General features: G+C 43.2%; 2 protein-coding genes across 2 annotated transcripts in view; one reads left to right on the forward strand and one right to left on the reverse strand.

Annotated features, from left to right (window-relative positions):
* The window catches only part of LOC146172328 (ubiquitin-conjugating enzyme E2-17 kDa), a 30518-nt gene extending 20095 nt beyond the window's left edge, over positions 1-10423 (reverse strand). The window contains exons 1-4 of the mRNA XM_084585748.1: positions 10303-10423; positions 8968-9031; positions 3877-3908; positions 2937-3014 (exon numbers count right to left, since the gene is read on the reverse strand). Coding sequence (XP_084441874.1) covers positions 2937-3014; positions 3877-3908; positions 8968-9031; positions 10303-10326 — 198 coding nt within the window. The 5' untranslated portion in view covers positions 10327-10423. The remainder of the gene's footprint in view (positions 1-2936; positions 3015-3876; positions 3909-8967; positions 9032-10302) is intronic.
* A 141-nt stretch (positions 10424-10564) lies between these two features.
* Cisd2 (CDGSH iron sulfur domain 2) lies at positions 10565-23078 on the forward strand. Its single transcript, XM_084585749.1, has 3 exons — positions 10565-10715; positions 18404-18612; positions 22904-23078. The coding sequence occupies exons 1-3, from the start codon at positions 10712-10714 to the stop codon at positions 22991-22993; spliced, it is 303 nt and encodes a 100-aa protein (XP_084441875.1). The 5' UTR covers positions 10565-10711; the 3' UTR covers positions 22994-23078.
* The last annotated feature ends 649 nt before the right edge of the window (positions 23079-23727 follow it).

Consider the following 23727-nt stretch of genomic DNA (forward strand, 5'->3'; position numbering starts at 1 on the left):
TTTTTTTTTTTCTTTTTTCGCGCACGCGGAGTGCCACGCCCCACCTCCCGCCAAACGCGGAGGAAGGGGAATTTGTCTCGCGGAGGCTAGACGACCCGGCAGGAGAGTGAAAAACCTTTTCGAGAGAACGAAAGGAGAGAAGCACGACAGAATGGGGTGATTGCGGTGGCTGTAACTGCGTTATTAGTTACTCTTTTCAAAAACATTTTGCGGCCTTGCGTTCTGGGGGCGAAGTCTCACAGTCACCGGGGAAGAAAATATTTTCGACCGGAGGGTGGACAGTGGGCCTATATGGGCGGGAATGCTTCCTATGTCACCAGCCTCTTGAAATTCCACATCTGTCAGTGGTAGAACTAGACCACGCATACTGGCCAACCCGGCAAAATAGTAATAAAAAAATTTGATCTGAAGATCTCCGACTCGCGCCAAAAGAGGCGAGGCACAAGCAGCAACAGCAAGCATGAAATCAGAGTCCTAGGGGTGTACGCGGAGCCGGGACGTCTGCACGCCGCCGCCGATTGTTCTTACTACGCCTCTGCAGCGGATGCAAACTGATCGGTGCGCTGCCTTTTCTCTCGGCGCCATCGGCGCGCAGTTTTTTTTTTTTTTTTTTTTTTTTTTTATGGGAAACCATTCATAGCCCCTACACACAACTCCGTCCGCGACCGCCGTTGGTAGCGGTGGTTCCGAAAGACGAGCTTTCGCGCTGTCATCGGGCGTAGCGCAGCTCGGTTAACATGAGGCCACGATAAAGGCGGACGTGCATGAGACATTCGGCCGAGCGTACAGAAGGGTCACGTGGCGTGATGTTTGAGCAAAGCCGAGGCAACCTTCAACGCCAACCGTGCCGAGGCCGCCGTCAGCTGCCGCCGACGAATTTGCCGCCGCCTACAAGAACCGACCGTCACGCCAACACCGTGAGAAGCAGCCGCCGAAGTTTTCTCTCGGCGCGTCATCGAAATACCTTACGACGATTGTCCTACTGCGGCGCAAGCTTCCGCTCAGACAGCAGCCATCTATCTGCTCTTTGACGTGTCAGATGTCTCTCGCTCGCTGAGGTTATTTTACACCAGCCTCCCTCCAGACACATTGGACTTTGGGCATGCGCGCTTCCGGCGATCGTTCGAGTGCAGTTTTTGTTTGAGATGTTTTGAAGAGCCCGCGTGCAGAGTCTAGCATTGGCGACGGCGGGTCCCCTGCTTTTCGCCTCCATCGAAAAGCGGCCCCATCGCGGCGGGGTGAATCGGAAGGCACTCATTTTTCGCCGATTGCGGTTAGAATCTCAAACTTTTTTTTTTTTTTTACAACGCTTCAGTAGGCTTTTCTCCGACCGCTATGAAAAGAATTAGCACTAGCGGTTCAGATGGGGGACAGTGAGAGGGCTTCTATGAATGTTACCCGCCCGCTAGGCCCGCCATCTTTTTTCTTTTTTTTTTTTTTGCATTTCACGGGCTTTTCTTGGTGGTCAGAAAACAAAACGTGAGGCCTTCTTTATCGTAAATAAATAGAATGAGGGTTTCTGAAGGTGCTCTTGAACTTTGCAAATCACGCTTACTGTCTATTAGTTAACTGCAAAATAAAAAAAAAAATTGCCTGTAGCGCGCATAACGGCTGGCAGCTCTATGCAAAAGGTTTCCCAACATGCCTCCTCAAATGTTTTATTTTTAACTCTTGAAGTTAGCTCGGTCACCCTGTATATTCTTTTACAGGTCTAGCGGCGTTTGAAATTTCTTGCTAATTTTTTTTCTCAGTCTCAAGCCTGGAACAGAATATGCCATATCCTAAGCAGCTCGCCTATTTACTTCCGTTCTGTCATGAAGCAACACAAACAAAATCAAACAAAAGGAGACAGACAAATGTCAACACTTAAACTTTTTTTTTTTGGAAAGGGGATCAAAACCCCATGGCTATTAGGTCTGCCGAAAAATTGCAACTACCCCAGACATGAGCAGACTGTGCAAGTGTGTGTCCTTATCGACCTCAAAGAGGCAATATGCACCAATAGAGGTTCTAAATAAAGCTAAATGATTTGCACCCACTCACTGTACATACGTGAACTACTGCTACAGTTTTGGTAAGCAGGTGAGAGCAGCATTGCCTTGAGTCATACCAACAACTACAATTTGTTTTCTTTCCCAAGTGCAGATGACAAAAGAAAAGAGTGCTGTGTGATATGCTACATGTACAAGTGCAAGAAAGCACATGCAGTTTTGTGCTATGAGCCCTGCAGTGTTTGTGAAAGCCTGGACTAGGAAGGAAGATTTAAGTGATTTTGCAAGTGTGACAAACATTTCGCAACATGTTTTGGAATCTGATCCTGCATGCTTTTTTAGGTATACCTTTTATAGCCAGATTTCCACACAACACAAATAGGTGCAATAAAGATTGCAATATAGAAGAGAAACAGTCCTTATTGTTTATGGTGTTTAGTGTCCATTAAGGGGGTTAACCATGGCTGAAGAAAACCTGCCAGAAACCAATTATGAGGTTTTAGAATAAAAGCCTCTCCACAGTGCACCCCCAACGAATGTTTTCTATCAGCCTTTCACCAATGCTGTGAAGCATTAGCTCTAGGTTTTGCCCCTCAAGAGCAATGTTGTGAGAGGAATGTGTCCCACACTTGTGAGACAATCTGGGGGTGGTCCATAATTGCTGCCACCTCACAGAGCGAGACAGTTACATGCCGGGAAAGTGAAAGTTTTATGCTACCTCTCACACACACACACGCACACACACACATATATAAAAACTAGCTGGAATCCAAACCATTTTTCTATGAACAATTAGATTAGATTAAAAAGCACAATGTTCAAATGAATCAAATGAATCATGGTTTACAGGCACATCCAAAGTTTTGTTTTCATAAAGCTATTTCATGCACCCCTTAGGCACACCTATAAATAGGAAAGAATAACAAACAAGAAATGGCACCCTACCTTGGGCGGCTTGAATGGATAGTCTGTTGGGAAGTGGATCGTGAGAAAAAAAACTCCACCTTGGTAGGGGCTATCAGGCTAAAAAGAAGCAAGAGGGCAAGCCAGCAGCTGTTAGCAGTCAGCGACAGATGGGTGTCCTCATGAGTCCTAATATGCCAAACAAATTCAAAACTTTTAGCAGGACCACATACTAAACTTTTACTCCTGCATTACAGTGAATACCGTATTTGCACAATTCTGATGTGCACCTTCTTTCCCCAAATAAGCTAAAAATACATGCGTGTCACAATAGAACACAGAAAAGCTTCAAAATTGAAACCCCAAAACCTGGAGCAAAGCAGCTCAATAAACCACGGCCCGCCACATTGCCACCGGTATCATCGGCATCAGCAAGCAGGTGAGCCGCCTGTTTTTTTTGGTTGTGTTTGTCCAACCTCTGTGCTTGTGTGCTTAACTCATGATATCACGACTAAAATAAGCCCGTAAAGGATCACGTGCGTGCAGCGCACAGTGACTGGCTCTGTGAACAGGCCCTCAGGCAGTCTCAAGAGAGCGACTCTCGGGGACATTGAGAGATGGATTCACAACGGTCATGCGTGCATGCAAGAAAATGTGCAAGTTCCAACACTTTACATGATACCGAAGATGCCCTTTTATGGCCGGTGGACAGCGACACAGGGCAGTCTTCATACTGACGAGTAGCCAACGAAGTCAATGTCTTGTGGTTGTGTAGATTTTGTTCCATTAAATGTTTTAACCAATTTTCAGACGCTTGCTCACTGCATTATTTCTTTTTGCGCAGTATAATCGGTACAAAGTTATTTTCGTGGTTTCCAGGCAGTAAATATTATTGCATGTCACAAGTGAACCAAGCAAATACGGTAACCCAATGTTAACAAAAAACAATTCATAAATACTGTAACAAAGCACAGCCACTTACGGGTCCCATAATTGTAGCTTGCCAATGGAATACTGTAAAGCAAGAGAAACAAGCAAATAAGCAAGCCTTACTATCCTGATAGTACTACTCTGATAGTAAGCCCTAGCACATACTATTTCCTTCTATCGGCAGAAAAACATAAAAAGGCAGAAACATTCCCATACAAGAAGGGAGCAACATATATGTAGTTCTGTATTAGCAAGGCACTGATAAAGGCACACAAGCACTGATGAACTGATCTTGTTTAACGCTAATGGAAAAACTCCTTAGCTTACCCAATGGTTACACCCTCCCCCTACCAGGTAACAATCACTAGTGTATGCTTATTCCATTTGCACAGCTAAAAGTGAAACATACAAATGGATTGTTAAGCATGGACGTAGCAGTGGCTTTCATGCTGCACACCCCAGTGAAAACATGAATGTCTCATGCATTTTCTGGAAAGTATGTTTTCATCACGCTTTCTGGAAACTACTGTGTCAATAGAGTGCATTTGTAACACATAAATCAAATGTCAATTTCTGCAAATATTGTGGGTTCTCAGCTCCACTGAATAAGTATTTAAAACCAATGCTAAAAAAACAGGGGACACAAATTAGCAGCTCAGTTGCTTCAGGTCTAACCTACAAAATGCAAGCATATCCATCACATTTGTTGATTGTACATATTTCATGAAGTGTTCAATACCTCTGTTATACGAGCATTTTGAAGGCCCTTGAGCGCTGCTACAAAGGTGGTTTCAATAGCCACTGAGTCAACTAAGCAGCTTAGAACTTATTGAGATCTCTAAAGGCTGGTTCACATGCAAGCGATTGAGCGGCGAGCGGCTGCGACAAGAGCTAAAAATTTCAAACGAGTTGGAACTACGTCGCTCTTGCCGCCGCAACAGCTCAGAACAGGTTTTTGCGTCGCCGCGGCAGAAATCGCTAGCATTTTCGCTTGCATGTGAACCAGCCTTAAGGCAGTGTGCACTACCGTACGCGAAGCACTCTTAGAAATGAGATTGAAATCTGAGCAGCAAATTCGCTGAAAAATTAATGAACTTCAAATTATAAAGCTTATCTTAAAAGAAAAAAGAAGACTGCTCAGGTTTCAAAGCAATAGATAAAGCACAATGCTACTGTTGCTAGCGATACAATAGCAACCAACATTAGCTATCTGAAAAATACGTTAATGCAATACACCTTCTCCAAATCAAAAGAATTGATGTTAAGAGTGATAATATTAGTGCAATGAAACAAAAATTTCGACAACTTGGGGCTCTTTTACGCGCACAGACATAGAACAGTACAAGGCACCTGGCTCTTCACCTTCATTCGAAAATGGCCACGGCAGGGATTGAATTGAAACTCTGAAATGGCGGAAACTAAACCAGGTGCAGCTGAAGGAAATTTATGAACAGAATGAAATAAGTATGATCAACAAATGCGCCAGATATGCTTGCACTTTGTCAATTAAAACTGCGGCAACTACGCTTCTACTTACGTGCCCTTTTTGGTCTTTGAAGTGTCAGTTCTAAAACTGCTCAGAGGAGCCCGAAACCAACATTACTAGATTACTTTTCAGTTTGCAAACTCCGGCTCCGCGGGTGTCACACTTTGTCCAGCCGAGAGATGGCGCGTTTGACGTTTGACCGGACTGACAGCCTCCGTATCAACACTGCCCGCGCCAGCAGTCAACGGACTACGAGAAGTTGCCGAGGCATTCTACATTGTCATATGGGGGGAGACATCACTATCAAGAAAAAATTGAATTCTCGATGGACACATCAGAACTTTTAGATCTCTTATGCACACGTGTCCTGTTGTTATCCTTGCTTTGTGCACATGCCTCCATTTCCTGGTTGTGCCTTTTTCTATCCTAATACAGGGGTGGAAGCAAGCTCGAGCATTTTGGAACAACAAAATGAGAGTTTTGGAGCATGTTTCTAAGGTCAAACGCCTTTGATAATTGCTGTTTTCTTTTCTGAACTATAAATTGCAACCCGATTCCTTTTTATGCAAGTCCAACGCTTTTCCGACTTCACAGTCATCTCTGACGAGGCAAACAGTCAAAGCATGCAAAGATATACAATATAACATAGGCTGACCTTAGCAACAGACTAGCAGCAAATGGCACGCTTTCCGGTGCACTTCGTAACTGAACACCTAGTCTGACATAATGCATTTACCTATTTTGACTTGATGGATTCAAATGTTAAGTCTACCACTTGGATGCGCTTCAGCAGTAATACTAATTTGTAGTCCAGATTAATGGGCATGACATTTCCGCTCCCCATCTTGTGCATATTTATTTTGAATACACTTCAAAGCCCCCAGATAAGGGGCATTACATGATCCTATGCCTGGGCTTATCTGATAAATTCCCGAGCACTGGTTATTTTGTCTGCCAAAAAGGCGCCTTCAGACCACAATAATGCGCCTTGACAAGTTTGGCACCAGGGCCGCTCCCGTACGTGTTTTGCCTGCCTTGGGACTGCAGACGACTTCAGCACCACCTCGATCGCCTTGTTTGTTTGTAATCATAGATGAGGTCTATAGCGTTGGAAGCAGGCTTGAGCATTTAGGAGCAGCTTCCAAAACCATCCTTCAGCTTTACTTCACTGCCGCCTGCCAACAGATCATTCTTTGCTTGAGCAATGCTGGGACTCATTTTTAATATCTTGGCAGTAGGCTATATGCCCTTCCAACACTCTTGAGAAGCTTTCTAGTGATTGACAGCTTTGGTGTACCAACCCATAACACTTCAAGTATAATTTTGTCTTGTTTTCATAGTAAAAGCATTACAAAAAGTTGTATATTTTTTGCAGCCAAAAACGTTTCCCAACGGCTCGCAGTAGTTTACGCTGCCTGCTTCGTTTGCTACTCTCTCCACTGGCGATTCAAAAGGCTGGAAGGAGGTGCTACGCCACATGCATAGTGCATTTTTTTTGCAATTAACTATCTTCAATTATCTGCGGCTCATACCAAATTTACTTGCGAACAAATATTTATTATGTTCCATGCTTCTTTCCATTATAAAAATTTCATTGGTATAAGCAGAGTGCAAAATGCATTATATCTTTGCCCCTGATGCTGTGACATTCCCATGTTCTGCTAAATTTGATGGCAGAACATCAAGGTAGCCAGTCTGGAGCAATATTGCATTTTGGAGCAGGCAAAGCAGTATGGAGCAATTGGAGCAGCGCTTTCCACCCCTGTAATAGTCCCCTGGTTTCACGAAATGAAATCAGTTGGAGCTTGTGCTCTCTGTGTGCATGTTCTCTCGTTCCGTCCCATCCTCTTCGTTCACCTTTGAATTTGGTAAAACAAAATAGGGGGAGGGGGTTAAAGAGCTAGAAAAGTACAGCAGTCTCTTTTTTGTTTTGCACTGAGCACATATGTTATTCACCTTCAAGATATTGAACTATTTTATTGTAGAATGAAAGCACCCAGAGTTATGAACCACCAGCTATGGAGCGAAGAAAAGGCAAACAAACAAAGCACACCTGTTGTACTTCTAGCTCTTTAAATATTGCTGCAAATGAAATGGTGTTTTTTCTATCAATTCAGTAAATTGTTTTCAGTATAACGCACGTTTGCTATTGGCATCATTAATCGACCTTTTACATTAAAAAAAAAAAAAAAGCGAGCTAAAACTGTATCGTGCTGTTAAAAATTATTACAATTGAACATTCCAACAATCAAACCAGTTGTTCTTGAGTTTGATTCCAGAGATATATATGCGATTACTGATGTTGCTGACTCGCCGCTGTAATTATGGGCAAAAATGCATTAAAAACAACGCCTGCTACGCAACTTCAAAGCTGCATGAATAAGGCTTCCGTGGAGCAATTCTGACATCTCTGTCACATGCGATGGTTCTTGCTTTTTCAATGCCACTTTGTTTGCACATCAAAAAGTAATGCTTCTGCAGTCTCTAGAAAATAGCGCCTCTGAAGCGGAATAGTCTGCGTAAATTGGCGATAAACTCTGAGCGCAGGCTAATGAACAATCATGCAACCAGGCTAACAGAGCAGAAAGTGCCACCTCACAAGCGGGAATGGAAGGGGGCTGCGTTTCGCCATGGAGTTTGCAACTGCAGGTAATCTAGTAACACTGCGCAAAACCCCCATTTACCATTTCACTTAAAAGCTACAGAAGCAAGCCCTTATTGGTGCAGTTGATTTTTCTTTTTAAGAAAACATGACACACAGCCAAAATGAACAAAAGCATTCTTTCGTACACTTTTTACTCCCTCCACTCCTGTGAACAATTACTATTAATGCATACTCATAAAAAGTACATAGTTGTCTAAAGTGCTGCAACTTCTTAAGCAGGAGGGCCACAAGTCATGTAAACAATGAAATGCGGCCAGCTGCCTTGGGACCCCTGCCTTAAGTCAAGTGACAAGGGCTGTACACCTTTTCATCAGGCGAGAGGTATGTCAAACGCCTCTTCTCTGGACTGCAAAAGAAACGGTTCCGCTGCAGCTTTCTCTGTCCTCGCATCAAGCGCAAAATGCAGTTCAGCAAGCAGTATGGCAGTGCCCAACGAGCAATTGTTGATAAGATGTATAGAGACTGATCTGAATAAATTTCGATCACCTGCAGTTGGCTATGGCAGCAAGCGTATGCATAACACTGGGTGTCTAACCCAGTTATATACCCCATGGACCCTAAACTCTCCAGAAGATTTAGAACCATTATTGCCATTGAAAAATAAAATAGCTACCTCAGCAAGAACCTTTTCAACTCAAGTAATGCAATGTGGCAGCATCTTCTGCAAAACAAATGGCATGATAGGCTTAAACATGCCAGACATATCACGAGACTTAGGGAAAATGCTATGCAAACAGCATATACTGCACATCCTTTGCACCAAAGGAAAACAGGCAGTCATCAGGTGACATGCCCTCCTCTGTGTTTCAAGAATCCCCGGCACATCAAAACAGCTTAGAAGACAGCATACACAATGCCCACGGAATTGTGCATGCCTTCCGGGCATACACGCATGTGCAGAAAGCAACTGTCTGAGACTTTCTGCACAGCCAGGTGTCATTTCAAAGCTAAACACTTAAGAACGTGGCAGCAAAAGTTGACAAAATACTCACAGTCATCTCCTACAGGACCCGCTGAACACTGAGCAGGAGGATCTCGTCCCAGGTCCTGCAACTCCTTGAAATAAATGAAAGAAAAGCAAACGAGTTTTAACAGCTTGAACAGCAGCAGCATGCATCAACCTGTTAATATATGAATGCAAAACCGCTTAAGGTTAGCTTCTCTGAATTGAGTGCACGAGAAGGCCGCCAAAAGCTGGCAAGCTGCAGAAGCATTGACACTAGATGTACCACTCAAGAATTGCAACACGAAAATTCAACGAAGCGACACGATTAGTAGCATCGGCCACAAGGATCGATATACACACACACACACAAAAGACAGTGAAGGGAAGGGGGGACACGTGCCGACGTCTAACAGGTTTGAACAAATGCACCCGCCGCGCATTCTTGAAGGTCAGTGCCACTATAAGAGCGTCTAGAGACCGCAAATACTGGCTCCAGAGATAAATGAGTTTTACTGCACGTTACAATACTGGCCATCAAAGAAAACTCATTTGCCGCCGGAAGCAGCTAATGAAATTCGTACAAAAGCGCCGCCAAGATTCTAACGTCAGCACACGTTCAATCTGACGTCCGCTGTCGGCACTTCCACCACGAAAAGTGACTCAACGTGCGAACGCACGTATACGTAGCACTCTTCGCATTTTGTGCAAAAAAGGCGCCATCATTCCCTTTTTGTTTAATAAAACTCGCACGCCGAGGCAGGCAGTTCAGTACTGAGACAGCTCTAGGATGCATCTACCAATTTCTAAATATTCAGGATATGGGAGACCAGTTCAATGCAACTGCCAGGCACACAGTTTGAATGGTGCAAGGAACATTCCAGATTAGCGAGTAGCGCTCGGTTCGAGACATGGGCCGCAATATACCAACAATATCGTTTTCAGTTTCTTCAGAGCGTATGTAGCACTGCACAGCAGTTTTCAACATGCTATCACGAGGAATGGCCTTTTTATAACAGCTCGGTAGGCAACTCAAGCTGTCGGCTCACTGGCGCTCTGGCGCCAGGACACCGTTTAACACTACAAACTTCGTATCGACAATTACAATCGCTCTGCAAAGAGCGAATAAACCAGAAACCTATGCACTGCGAAAGCATGAACGAGTAAGTAGAAGGTATGGCCCAGGGATGGCAAAAAATAAAAATAAAAAAAGGCTTTCATTCACTCGAGCCGGTGTGCTGGTAGGCCTACAACCACCTTAACACGGCGACGTTCAAGCTGCATGACCTTATCGATGCATCCGCTCAATTTACGTAATATGCACCCATTAAAACCCCAAGCAAAGAAACAGAGCTCTGATAAATGCTGAAAAACTAAATATTACCTTGTTGATCCTCTTCAAAGCCATGACAAGTAAGCCTACCCCCGCTGCTTCCGACTGCTAAACAATCGTCGCCCTGCGCAGCAGCGGACCTGCGCGTGCTAAGTGTGCTTAATGATTTTCTTGCCCACGACTTAGCAAAGATTTAATAACGCAAAAATAATAATAAATTATAAAAAAATTTTAAAGTGTTATGTGGACGTTTTTGATTAAAGACAAACTTATTTAATGTTTCGCTATCTCACGCGCCTCCGCGTATCGCGCGCTACGTGCAACGGTGCTGCGGCTGTGTTGAGCTAGTCGAGCTAGTTTAGTGCCTTCTGGATAGTTGTAATTGTTGGAGTTGTTGAGATTGCCGCTAACATTCTGCTTGTTCTGCGTGTTTGTTGAGGCTTGGGCGTCATCGGACTAAATGAGTAAGCTTTTCTGACATATTAGCGATAACTTGGTGTTCTGTTCCACGCATCTTATTCTTTAAAACTTGTGTTCACAAAGTTCGACTCCACGAAAGTTCGTGCCGTTTCATTATCGTTGTGTAAAATTTCAGCCCCATTCACTAACATAACTGCGTTTATGTGACACAAACTACATGTATTAAGCTTCATATGCGGATTAAAAGTAATGGATCCACGCTCGATAACTTTCTTGAGTGATTAGTGCACTTGAGCCCCGGCTCGTGAACCCATGTCTCAGCAGTCTAGCTTGGGAGATACCAAAATAGTAATTGTGGGCTCATGTGCTTGTACCGAAGCACAAGGTATGAAAAGGAGCATAAACCTGGAAGAGTGGAACTTTGCGGCGTTGTCTACTTCAAGCACCACCTGCTGTATTTTGTAGAACTTGCACAGTGGAATCGGTAAGTGGCGTAACATGTATTGGCACATGAATGTACCGAGGACGCATGTGGCGTTCACACACACACAAAATAAGCATGAGGCGGTTGATGTTCGATCATGGTAGACTATCCGTGCTTCATGCACGCGCGTGAAAGGGTGCTACAAGGAGAATCGACAAAAAGCATTCATGGAAAGAGTTGCATAAAAAGGTCTGCGAAATACACACAAACTGGCATGTTAGATTGCTTAGGTCTACAGCTAGGTCGGCGGCGGGCACGTTCACGACCTCATTTGTCGCCACAGATAGGCTTATTGTCCCCGCCGAGTTGCACAGCTCTGTGCGCCCTTGAGCACCTGTGCGGACTGGTTCGTTTCCGGCTTGTGCCCAGTTTCGTGTGTGTGTGTGTGTGAGAGAGAGAGACTACTCCGCGACCTGATTAGGTATACGGGTACTGCAAGGACGGACGGCCTCAAATTTATTAAATTCTTAACCGCATGGAAATCAACTGTGGGTCGCGCCTTTGGCTAAAGGTTATTGCCTTTATCTTAGTTTTACCGCCACTGCTGTGGTTGGTGCAAAACAGCTAAATGTTTGTAGCTTATTTGCCAGTGTTAGCAACAACGCTGATCGATGAGAGACATAGATGGCGCCTTTGGCTAAAAGGTTATTGCCTTTATCTTGGTTTTACCGCCACTGCTGTGGTTGGTGCAAAACAGCTGAATGTGTGTAGCTTATTTGCCAGTGTTAGCACCGTGCAGCAGAAAGTTGAGTTTAATTCGGTGTCACATGTGGTTCATGGATTGAAATCAGTTTTGACACGGAATGTATGTACAGCGCCGACCGATGAGAGACATAGACGAGGACACACATCTGTGATCTTGTGTCTTCTAGTCTGTCATCTGCCAGCGCTGCACATCCCATAACGACGGAACCCTACCAGCGGGACCAGCAACATAACCCGCTCAAATTTGACATAGTTGTATTTTGGTAAGATGAGGGTAGGCCTGCTTTCTCCAACTTTTTAAATGCGGGCATAAGTAATCGCTTGCACTAGATCGAGTTGGTTTTTGCTTTATCCATTACGGTAAAGGTACCAGATCAACTGTCGGGCAATTGTGATGAATGATGTGTATGAATGAGTACTTGTGGGGTTTGCGTACCTAACGTAAATGTGGCCTCACTTGGTTTCAGATTCTTTCTAACAGCATTAGCTAACCTCTCAGCTAATTTCTCTTTAGTTTGACATGTGTGGAGAGTTCAGGCTCTGACTTCGAAAGCTGATTTATTAAAAGAAAAAAAAAAATGGTTAGACAGCTCTCCGAATTGGACAGCTATCCTATTTACAGCGTGGTTAATTCACCAAAATGGTTCATTTGTGAGATGTCAAACGTACCCTGATGGGATGTTTCAAGGGGTAGCCAAAGCTTTCTAGCAAATAAGAAGGAAAGTGGCTAGTCAGACTGCTGATTAAATGCAGTATATTGGATGCATTTTTCTGAGTTTATGGTTTTTTTGTTGTAGTAGTCACAGTAGTAGGGGAAGGATATTGAATGGTAGCGTGGCTGGGATAATGTGATCACCATCTGAGTAGTCGAGTATTACTGTGTTTAACTGCTGGTCTAGATGCTGTACAGATTTTCCCAGACAATTTATTCATTGACTGAGCATGACACTTGCTACAGCTTGCTGCACTCTGCAGATATTCCATAGACTTTGCTTCAGGCTGTGTGTTCTCCTTTTTTTTTACAGAGTCATTGACTGAGCATGACACTTGCTACAGCTTGCTGCACTCTGCAGATATTCCATAGACTTTGCTTCAGGCTGTGTGTTCTCCTTTTTTTTTACAGAGCACTTATCCTCACGTTTAGCAAGCTGATTTTGTAATCTGGCAGTAAAACTAAAGTGCTCAGATATTCTTTGTTCTTGTTTGTTTTCATATCAGGTTGAATATGATGCATTTGGTATATCGAAAGCTCTGACAAAACCGAATATCATGTCACATTTACCTGCCTCCCTCATGCCTTCCTAGCCACCCCCATCACAAGCGATCGCACCCGCCCATTTTTCCCTTTCTCCGTGGCACTCGCAAAGTGCACGGACGGACGTGTTTTGCTCTGGTGTTGGTGTTGGTCGCTAATTAGGGTTAGAGTCATATTCTCTGCACGTGCTGCCACTCCCATTACTTTCACTAGCACTCCGTATTGTGCACAGCGCCGCGTGGGGAAACAGCACTGTGCATAGCCGGAAGGGCCACAGGGGTATGACGTTGCTGAAGGTAAGTGCGACGTCATATCCACCGGCTCACGGTTGGGAGCATGCCACCTGTGACCCGGCGGCCACTCAGAAAATGTCAAAAATAAAGCAGTCCACTCAAAACTGACCAGGATTATGTGTCTCTACTAGTGTAATCATGTCTTAAGAATGCAATTGTGGTGCTTTCTCAATATTCTTAGATATTTGTTCAGTATACCTTTGAGAGGGAAAAAAACAGTGCCTTGACTGGGTTTCGAATCTGCCAGAATAAGCAGATCAGCTTTCCTGGACCATGCACGAGAGGACTATATACATTTGCTGCAGCCGATCACACATCGTGTAAAACTTCAAAACACTCTCACGCTGTACTTCATAGTCGTCTTCATCAAATTTCAACTGCAACACACTTTCGCCCAGTACAGTCCACATCGTCGTCTTCATGAACTCGAACCTGCACCGATGCCTCATTTAACTTCAGTAAATATTCCATACACATGAGCCATGTAGACGAATGTTGGGCGCCCAGGCAGCTTAACAGAACTGAAAAATAATAATAATAAAAAATGTCAACGTGCATAGTGTTGCAGCAGCAACGCTCAGGCTTTCGCATTTCTCCAGTGGAGGTTCTTAAAAATATCTTCAATGTGGGCCATTTTGTGCTTTTTGACTGGATGACAGGAGCACAAAAAATTCCCGTGGCATTGACACTTCACCCTAGAAATTCAGTTACACCTTCAATTGGCGACATGCACAACATAGCAAGAACCATGCAGGGTCACGTAATATTTTGCCCGAGTTCTGAGTGACGTTGGAATCTTAGCAGTCAGAATGTGTGTACTGCACAAGCTTGACATGAGGAAATCAAGAAATTAAGCATTGCTTGCAAAGGTAGCATGAAGTTAGTGCTCTACAAGGTGAAAGATAAATGGCAGTCCAAATGGAGTATTTAAATAAATAATAAGGTACCTCTAGTAACACCTGTCATAGGAGAACGAAAGTCATGTTCACATCAAGAAAGTTTCATTGGAGTAATTTTTTGTCTTCATGGCTGACACATTCTGTTTAGTTTGTTTTGTTCTTCCAAAACAAGAGGGACTAGCATGTGAACTGTGTGAAGTGATCACCAAAAACATTTTATACTCATGCAAAAAAGGCTGAAAAACTGAGGAGAAAACAATTTTTTGGTGAACACATTTCATTTCATCCTAGCTTACTTTTTAGGCAAAATCTACTTGTTCGAATTTCCAGAGTTGTTTTTCTTGAGCCAAATAACCTTACAACTTCTCCTATTAGGCAAATGCAATGAAAGTGATGTTTGGTGCATGACTGTCCCAACACTGCACAACACATTTGCTCTCAAATTCCTGATTTGATACTCAATTGTTTGCTCAAGAAGAATGTATTTTTGTACACATCAACAGTGTGAAAATGAAAACTTCGCATTTATGAACAACTTTTATTTTTACTTTTGCAACAAGCTTCATACAAAGTACTTGTGTGTGTGTACACTAAGTACCCCCCCTCCCTGAGAAAGAAAATTCCAATTACATAGATCCATGGTGATGTGCATTATAAGCACTAGCTGGTCCACCTTGTGTTCTTGCAACTGTTGCATTTGTTTTAAAAACTGCTGCTTCACATGAATGCACGGTGATTGTGTTTGTTTCGTGAGGGTTACAACGGCGCCTCATGGGGTGACAGATGTGTTGTCAGAGACATGAGTGTCTGGTTGCGGAGTGCATTTGTGGTCAGCATCCCAAAAGCATTCACCCTATGTTCGACCCACCGCACACTCAGCCTCAGCTACGTTCATCTCCCTCCCACACCACTACTGATGTGCCACATTGGCACTGGCAGTTTTATCATAACCGCTGTAGCTGCTACAGCGCAGGCATGCAAGATGCCATGCGCTGCCATTTCAGGATAATATTTGGGTGGTGTTTCAAAGAGTTTGCCGTCGTCGCGACCACGTTTCCTATCTGATGATGGCAAAATTAACGCGAGCAACAGCACACGGGCTGTCTGCAGGGGGTGGCCACGTGATCACAGACATACAATGTTGACAGCCAGTACTACAACATGCAGGCCTAGAACATTTATCTTCAGCTCTGGTACTCTAAAACAACAGTGTTTCTTACTCATACTTGGGGAGTAATTGTTGACTGCATAGTATTGTGCTGCCTTTCATATTGGTTTGTAATGAGAGAGTAATTACTCATAGATGTCCACCTAAGCACAGCCAACAGCTACAAAGGAAAGCTAAACAGCTTTCTCTCTCTTTTTGAGAAAGCTTTCTTTGTAGCAGTTGGCTGCACTTGGGTGGACTCGGTACGAATCTACTCCACAGGGGGGATTCCCTTAAATATTTGACCATATTGGTTTATGCGCTTCTTTCTTTTTTTGACTTAGTCCATGGGAATACAGGGCCCATATTATAAACGATTCCTCGAGGGTCTCGAAGCGCTTGCCAGACAGTTGTAGCAGTGGTGCATGCGCACTTTCTATGCCATGGGTGTAGAAAACCTGAATATTGCCACGGTTGCATTAACTCTAAAGTAATGGAATATGTTTTAAGAAGTTATATTTACAAATGAAGTCATCTTGATAATGTGTGCCAAGGAATATATTTTTGTTTCTTGGCAAAAGGAATAAAATTTTTGCTTTTGCCGCACCTGCAGTGTGAGAAGACATACAATAAGAAATAACTGAATCAAATTCCTTGTAATAGCGATATGCACCTGTCTTGATGGCTAGCCCAACTGTACTTAATGTTGGAGCTGAGTGCCGTATCTCTTTCTGCTGCTTCAGCCACTTGATGACTACCTTGAGAGATCTCAGTTAAAATTGGGCATCATACTTTCCATGTATTTTATCGAATATTTGTACCCCTTTTTCTCAGGATCTGCTATGTATAAAGCTGTCATACTGGTATCGTTGTATTCAGCTCTCTGTGCTCTTTGCTGAACTAGAGTTATGGTTTAGTAGAAGCTTCCTTTTACTGGACCCTTCTAATTTTTAGTGCAAAATGGGTAGTAAACATACTGTGGAACAAAGTTATATCAATTGCCATAGCTCAGTACATTCTTTCTTGTGTTGTGCACCAGGCTAAAATAATGCCTCCACTTCTGGTCCTGAGGAAACAGGTGCAAAAATTGATGTTTTGAGATAACTGGTTTTGAAGTGAAAAAAAGCACTTCATTACAGAATCGCTCAACAAATGCACTTTGATATGATTTCAGTAGAAATCAGCGAGGAATTTGTCTCAGCAACAACTAATTGCATGCTTAGTTGCTCCTTTGATTTTGTATCAACTGTGTAGTACTTTCTGTATAGTAAAGCCATCGCCAGTTTGCTTCAGACAATCATTGTGCCGTGTAACATCCTAGTAAAACATGCAATGACGTCAAAATGTTTGCTCAGGTCATGCTCCTACAATTAAAAGTAAGCAAGGAGTTGATCCCGGGTGTTTTCACTGCCTAAAGACGAGTAAGCGTATCATTTGAAGCATGCTCCCGAAAAAAGTTTGTGACCCATTCACATTTTTCGTCTTCTCATGGAGGCATTTGTTTCTTTCTTTGCCATTGAGTAGGGCTGCTGACTGCTAGAGTTTTGAATAATAACCTGCGGGAGCCGGTAGCTACCATATAGAAGAGTAAAGGGTGCATTTCAGGTGAATTGCATAGCGTTCAAAGGACGAGCGTTTCGTTTGAAACGTAGGACTGCAGGAACAGGTAGCCCATGGTGGTCACTTGTGGCCCAACTGAGACGATTGGTATACGCTCGCTGCTGATGACGAGGCAGCCTGCGTCGACGATTAGCCATGGAAGGCATGCTCTTCACTGTCACTTGCAAGGACAAAGCTAAATTTACCTGCAGGCAAAATGCTAGGAAGAGCTCCTTTGTTGCCAGGTGAATGCTAACGTTCGCTCAGAGTCTGAGGTAATCAGTGAATCTATTTTGTTTCTTCTTTTCAACACAAGAGAGCTACATGTTGCACACAGTTGCAAAATGAGGCACGGGTGGTTGATCATACAGGTTTTGAGAATGCAATGTTTTGTTAGGCAGGAACACTTAACACTGCTTACATGTAGGAATGCAAAATTCTTTTTATTATGTGGTTGAAATATTTTTGGTTGCTGACATGTACTAAATAAAGTCCTTTCTGCTAGTATTGTATTCAGTGTGTGTGTTTGCATGTTGGACGTAGACTGCCATGCTTCATGCAGCATCTGGGAGCCATAATCACTGAAACCTTGGTTTGAAAGCATACAGTTCGAGTCCCTATCCCAACCTTGCCTCCAGCTTGGCTAGCTGAATGCATGCTGAATGGGAAGTGAAATGGCATTGACACCACCTGGAATGGTGCACGAAAAACTGTTGCATCACAATTTTGATGTGAAAGACAGGAAATCTGGCACCACATAGGGGTTTGTCAGTGGTTCCACATGAGCAGTGTTGCTTCAGAGACAACATGGGGGGAGGTGCCCTGCCACAACAGGGGTATTGGTTGTGCATGCCGTCGTCCCATTTGCTGCTTTGGTGGCTAGACAACGGCTGGTGCCAGGCCATCTTAATGGGTAGGATTGAGTGATGGCGACAAACGGGTCATCATGTAATAAGGCTAGTAGGCCTTTCACCCTCCAAAATTATCCGCATACAATTGAGACATTGAATCTTGTTCTGGAAAAAGCTGAGATTTCATGTCAAAAAAAAAAAAAGACAGCCTACCCTATGTCCTTAAACATTTTTGGCTCACATAAGAGATTATTTTAATTTCATTTTTCTTATTGTAGAAGGTGGCTTCACACTTCGATTTACTGGCTTAATGAGGGAATAAAAAGCAGGCCTGATATCTTGTTTCTATTGAACATTTTAAATAATGAGGTTACAACTAGTCTTCTTGTTATCAGGGCCTGCAAAGTTGAATACTCATAATGAAAATGTTCGCTGTCTTTTACGAGCAGGAAGGCAAACTGAAGATAATGCTCCATCCATCCTTTTCCTCTCATTTCAGGCACGAAGGAGTCCCTTCTTCCCTTCCTGCCATGGCTTGGCACAGCTGCTGCACTAGGCATTGCTGTCCTTGCCTATAGGTCATACAGCAAAGCTAAGGGCCGAGTGAATTTGCTCATCGACATGAGCAATCCCAAAATAGTAAACTCTGTTGATATTGAGGACATTGGGAACAAGGCTGTCTTCTGCCGCTGCTGGAAGTCCAAAAAGGTAAGTACACGACTGTGCTTATTGCAGTGGGGTAAATTTTTTTTGACGTGGAACATATATGGTATGAGAATCTCTGGAGCTGATTCATGCTGAGTGAAAAATTTGTTGCAGCACCTAAACTGAGCTGCCAAGCTTTTGGAAATGTTCCAGATGGAGCAAGATCCTTTCATTTATTTAACTGTTTGCCCAGTTTGTGTAATGTACCAGGTCAGAAGTAAATTCGTACGTTATAAATTGGGAATGTTTCATACCCACTCTGAGGCTGTGAATAGCTGTGGCAGCTAATCTTTTGCCATCTGGCAATGGAGGATGCAACTGAATTTCTGGAACCTAGCAGAATCATTGTGCCTCATTCACTGTTTGAGAAAATAATGGTGAATTGTGGGGTTTAATGACCCGAAACAACAAGGACTGTGAAGGTTGTTGTTGTGGAGGTCTCTGGATCAATTCATGCGGCCTGGGGTCCTTTAATATGCTCTGACGCTGCACAGCACATGGGCGTCTTTTGCGTTTCAAAAGCCCTTTCTATAGTTAGTGTTGATGTCACTTCTGTTACCTCTGCGAGGTTCTTTTTGATGTAGTTTTTATTAAGGAACAGAAAAACATGTTTGCAGTACTTGTCATGTAGCCATTTATTTCAGGGGCAGCACCAGTCAAAAATTTTGCGCTATTAGTTTTCAGCAAATGGTCATTTGCCACATTATGCAGGATGTTTCAGCTAATTTTGGCAAACTTTAAAGCACAAGGAGTAGTCCTGTGTTCATCACGGAACTACCATTGTGACTGGTACCTGTTTAATTATGGCGCTATATACCCTAGTTCTTCAAACTGGTTGTGCTGGGGTTGCTAGAGTCGCGTTACTGAACTGCATAGTCGTGTGGTGCCTTTTAAGTCTTAAAAAAGGCTTTATTTTAGGATCGAAGAAGAAGCCCGTCTTAAAGTTACTACATTGAAGATAACTAAAATGGGCAATTCAGCATACTTTGTATCAAAATTTGTGCTGATAAACAGTCCTAATGCAACTGTTCATTAGCAAATCGAAAGTGTTCGAAATATATGATTTGTCAACTGTTTATAATCATGAACTAGATTCTTTGGACAGCCCTCTCTCTCTTTCTTTTCACCAGCTCCAAGGGAACTCTGATTTGAACTTTTTTTGTCGATAGATGGCAGCACCCCGCCGGGGTGGCGCAGTGGTTACGGCGCTCGACTACTGTTCCCAAAGATGCGGGATCGAATCCCGGCCTCGGCGGCCGCTTTTTGATGGGGGCGAAAAGCAAGGCGCCCTGTGTGCTGTACGATGTCAGTGCACTTAAAAGAACCCCGGTTGGTCGAAATTTCCGGAGTCCTCCACTACGGCGTGTCTCATAGCCTGAGTCGCTTTGGGACGTTAAGCCCCACAAACCAACCAATCGATAGATGGCAGCACTTAAGCACCACAAAAAGGAGGAAAGTTCTATTGCCCGTCCAGATGTGTAAATTGCATTGCGACACGAAAGTATCAGTTCTTCCGCGTACAAAAAGTATAGTAGGAAACTTAGTGGGCATACAGCCAAACCTGGTGGACCCAGAGAATGGACCTTTTCTCCAGTACCGCACCATTTTAGCGTTTTCCACCCCCCATCTTTTGTGTGAAAATTCCTTTATAGCGGTAGGTTGAGGTTACTCTGCAGGCAGTACTCGGCAGGGCTGGTTTAGACTAGCCAGAGATATAGCTAGGTGTGAGTCATCTTTCGACAGAGTTAAAAACTCTTGAAGCTAACTCTCCCCCATATTAGTCTTGCGTTACTGGAAAACAATCCATTGTGTTGGAGACCCTAGTATTCTAGTAATCAGTCCTCAGATAAAAGGAAAAAAGGGAATTCCTAGTGCAAGGACACCCTTCCTGACTACAGCACATCTTTTTAGCCTTTCCTTTTGTCATTGCCATATCATGTACTGGAATAGTTTTCCTATTAACTGGTTTATTTTGTTAAAATAATAAATATTACAATTAAAGAATATAACACCCGTGTATATCTTTTTGTACTCGAAAACGGGGCAGCAACGCTTAAAACCTTCCCACCAATTCCACTCTATTTGCAAGCTGAAATTCCTTACCTCGTATGGTTTCCGAGAAAGGCCTAGTGTACGCCCTGTTTTGCCATGTGTGTTTTTTTTTTTATCGCTGTATATTATAGCACCCCTTCTGAACACGACATTTGGCAGTGTGGTGCAGGAGGTCCTGCTAGCTGCGTAGCATACCGAGGTGGCTCCAATTGGGAGCATCAAGGCAGTGGGCGATTGCTTAACATATGTGAATCCGGTTCAGAAGTGGAACTAATGATTTTGCCTGCCAGGTCACCTTGTTTACACGACGGGGAGGTCTATTCTTGAGTGTAAAGGTTGTCACCTGCGAGCTGCTTTGGGCAGAGAGGGTACACCCACGCCTTGCCCGCATATAGTGGACAGCTGCTGCACTGATTACAACGTGAACATTTCGGCGGAGATCTGCCTGATAGGAGGAAAATTAGTGAGAAAAAAGCGACAGTCAGAGATTCGTTAGATAACCGACGTCTCAATGCCGATTTAACTCCTTCAGAGTTGACGTTTGGAGCGAGAAGCGCGCATTTTAGCCATTGTTTGCAGCTTGTCACCATCTACAGGGCGTCCCCGCTAGCTTGAGCCAAGCATTAAAAAAAAAAAAAACTCAATTCTAGCTGACGAGGATTGGTTGCATATTGTTGGCCGCCAGGTTAAGGACCTCTGACAATATTTCGTTTATCAAATATTTGATTGCCAAATTAATTTTCACAATCAATTATGCTAGAAAATGCGACTGGCAATTGTTGGAGGCGGTAGTGGTGAAACCTAGTGATGGGATTGTTCTCACTCTGGACACAAAAGCTAAAAAAAGGCTAGTCTCACATTCCTGTTGCGCCCCTTCCGTAGGTAGGATGGATTGGTATTTGCAGGGCTATTTGCTGCTGCTTTCTTAACTTGTATCCTACTATAATGCACACCTGCATTGGGTGGGAACAATGCTGTTCTCCCACATAGATGGCCCCTGACAAGAGTGCTGGTTTGCTTTGGTGCGAACAGTGCCATATCATGGGGCTGCGAGGGAGGGAGTCTTCTTGACTGCGCCCTGAATTCATTTCCTTTTGTTGGCTTCCCGGACAAGGGCTAGGAAAAGTATAAAAAGGAAAAATATTTTAGAAATACAGCCCACACAAGAATAAAGGACAAAAAGAGCTCAAGTTCATCCAAGCTCTGAGAAAAACATGCGCGCACAAACATTGACAAGCAAGGGGTTGGTGGTAGAGTGTAATATTGTCAAAACAGTTTGACACCAGATGGAGCCACTACCCAAATACATAGTTGAATTTGGCACGAATTTCGAATCACTGCAGAAAATGTATTCACAACTTTCAGAACCCGTAAAACGCTAACAATAGGTTCAATATGAATAAAAATTGCGGGTTAACAATCAAGAAAGAAAAGGGAAGGAAATGTTGCGGACAAAATTTTGATATTTAGCCTAGTTTTTTTTTTACGGAGATGACAAGAAAAACCTACATACCTGAAAGCGCAATATTTAGGAGTATTTCTCTGATTTAGAAAAAAAAAAATGAAACTTCAAAAATAAAATCTGCCTGCAACATTTTCTCCATTCTCTAAAGAAAAAAACAATGCCACAAACCCCGTGAAAATTGAACCGCATTTAGACATGCTAGATCTTCTGAAAGTTTCTATGGACGTTTACACTAGTTAACGCTTTTAAGGGGAAGGAGTTGTCTTAAAAAAAAAAATTGTTAAAGTTATCATTCTGCCTGTCATAGACGTTGATTTTTAGATTTTTGAATTTGTCACATCAAGAACTGGAATACAAATTATTGTAAGAAACTGGGTCAATTTGAAGAAACAGGGTCAAAATAGTTGAAACAATCATGAGGAATTCTGTTCCACAGCATGAGCATGTAGTCGGAGAATCAGAGCGGAGAAAGATAGATTATTTTTAAACGTTTCCATGATATGCAGAGCCATCATTTTTCACAAAACAAAATGCATTTCAGCAATAAAACTTTGAAATAACATCCCGGATATTTTTTTTTTATTTTTTTATTTGTAATTCTAAAGCTGTGTCCCCCTACCTTAAGCTTGGCACAGCTTAGCTGAAACACTTTGTCTTTTAGAGTGCATGCTGGATTGTGATCAGTCATTTGAAAATGCAATGACTTTGCAAGATTTGTATTTTAGTCTGGGTTCATTGCTTGTCTTTTCTCACAGTTTGTTCCTTTATCCTTTTCAGTTTCCATACTGCGATGGTACACACAACAAGCACAATGAAGAGTGTGGTGACAATGTTGGGCCGTTAATTATCAAACGAAAGGATGCCTGAAGCGGTGGCAAACGAACAAGGAATACAGTAGTGCGTATGACAGGCAAGCTGTTAGTTTGAAATAAATTCGCAAACAACCACCTTAGTACAGTGTGGGCATGTTGTCACTGACTTCAACCTTCCTTCTTGCTAATTTGGCAAGCTTTGTTCTCTCAAACCTGTAGCAGAAAGGGGACTTGGCAACTGTAAACCTTTTCTTGGTATTGTCTGTTTATTGATGCGTTAGCATTGCAATCGCATCTCATCTCTCGGTGTACAGTTCTGAGAAACAGGAGCAGTACTTATGGCCCCTCAAGCAGGATTTAAACCCCCTGTGGGTGGCATAAACAAATCAGCTTGGCTTGCCGCTGATTAAGACCACTCTGCTATGGTCGCAACCCAAGTTTTTTAACTAACTGCTTTGTGCAGTACTTTGGGTCACATTGTCCATCATCTTTTGTCTGTGCACGAGACGGACCGAAATGCAAACGCAAGTTAGCCACTTGCACATGCTAGCCCAAGTTGAAATGTGTGTCCAGTTTTGCGTAGCCACTTTGAAACATGACAGCACACAAGCACTTGAACACGGGAGCTAAATCTTGAACGCTCCTGGAAGTCTAATTTGGACAAATGGACAATTTCCCAAATTATTTCAATAAATTAGAAAACATGCTAAGAAATTTCTCACACAAGAGCCTAAGTTTTTTTTGGTGGGAATGAATTCAGTTCGTCAACAAATTGCTCACAAAATCAGA

Source organism: Amblyomma maculatum, unplaced genomic scaffold, assembly GCF_055883805.1.
Source record: "Amblyomma maculatum isolate TAMU_Amacu unplaced genomic scaffold, ASM5588380v1 scaffold_13, whole genome shotgun sequence".
In the NCBI taxonomy this organism is placed as follows: Eukaryota; Metazoa; Arthropoda; class Arachnida; order Ixodida; family Ixodidae; genus Amblyomma; species Amblyomma maculatum.

Coding starts and splice junctions, on each gene's coding strand:
- Cisd2 (XM_084585749.1), top strand. Junction 18,613..22,903: donor GCTGCTGGAAGTCCAAAAAG/GTAAGTACACGA, acceptor TATCCTTTTCAG/TTTCCATACTGCGATGGTAC.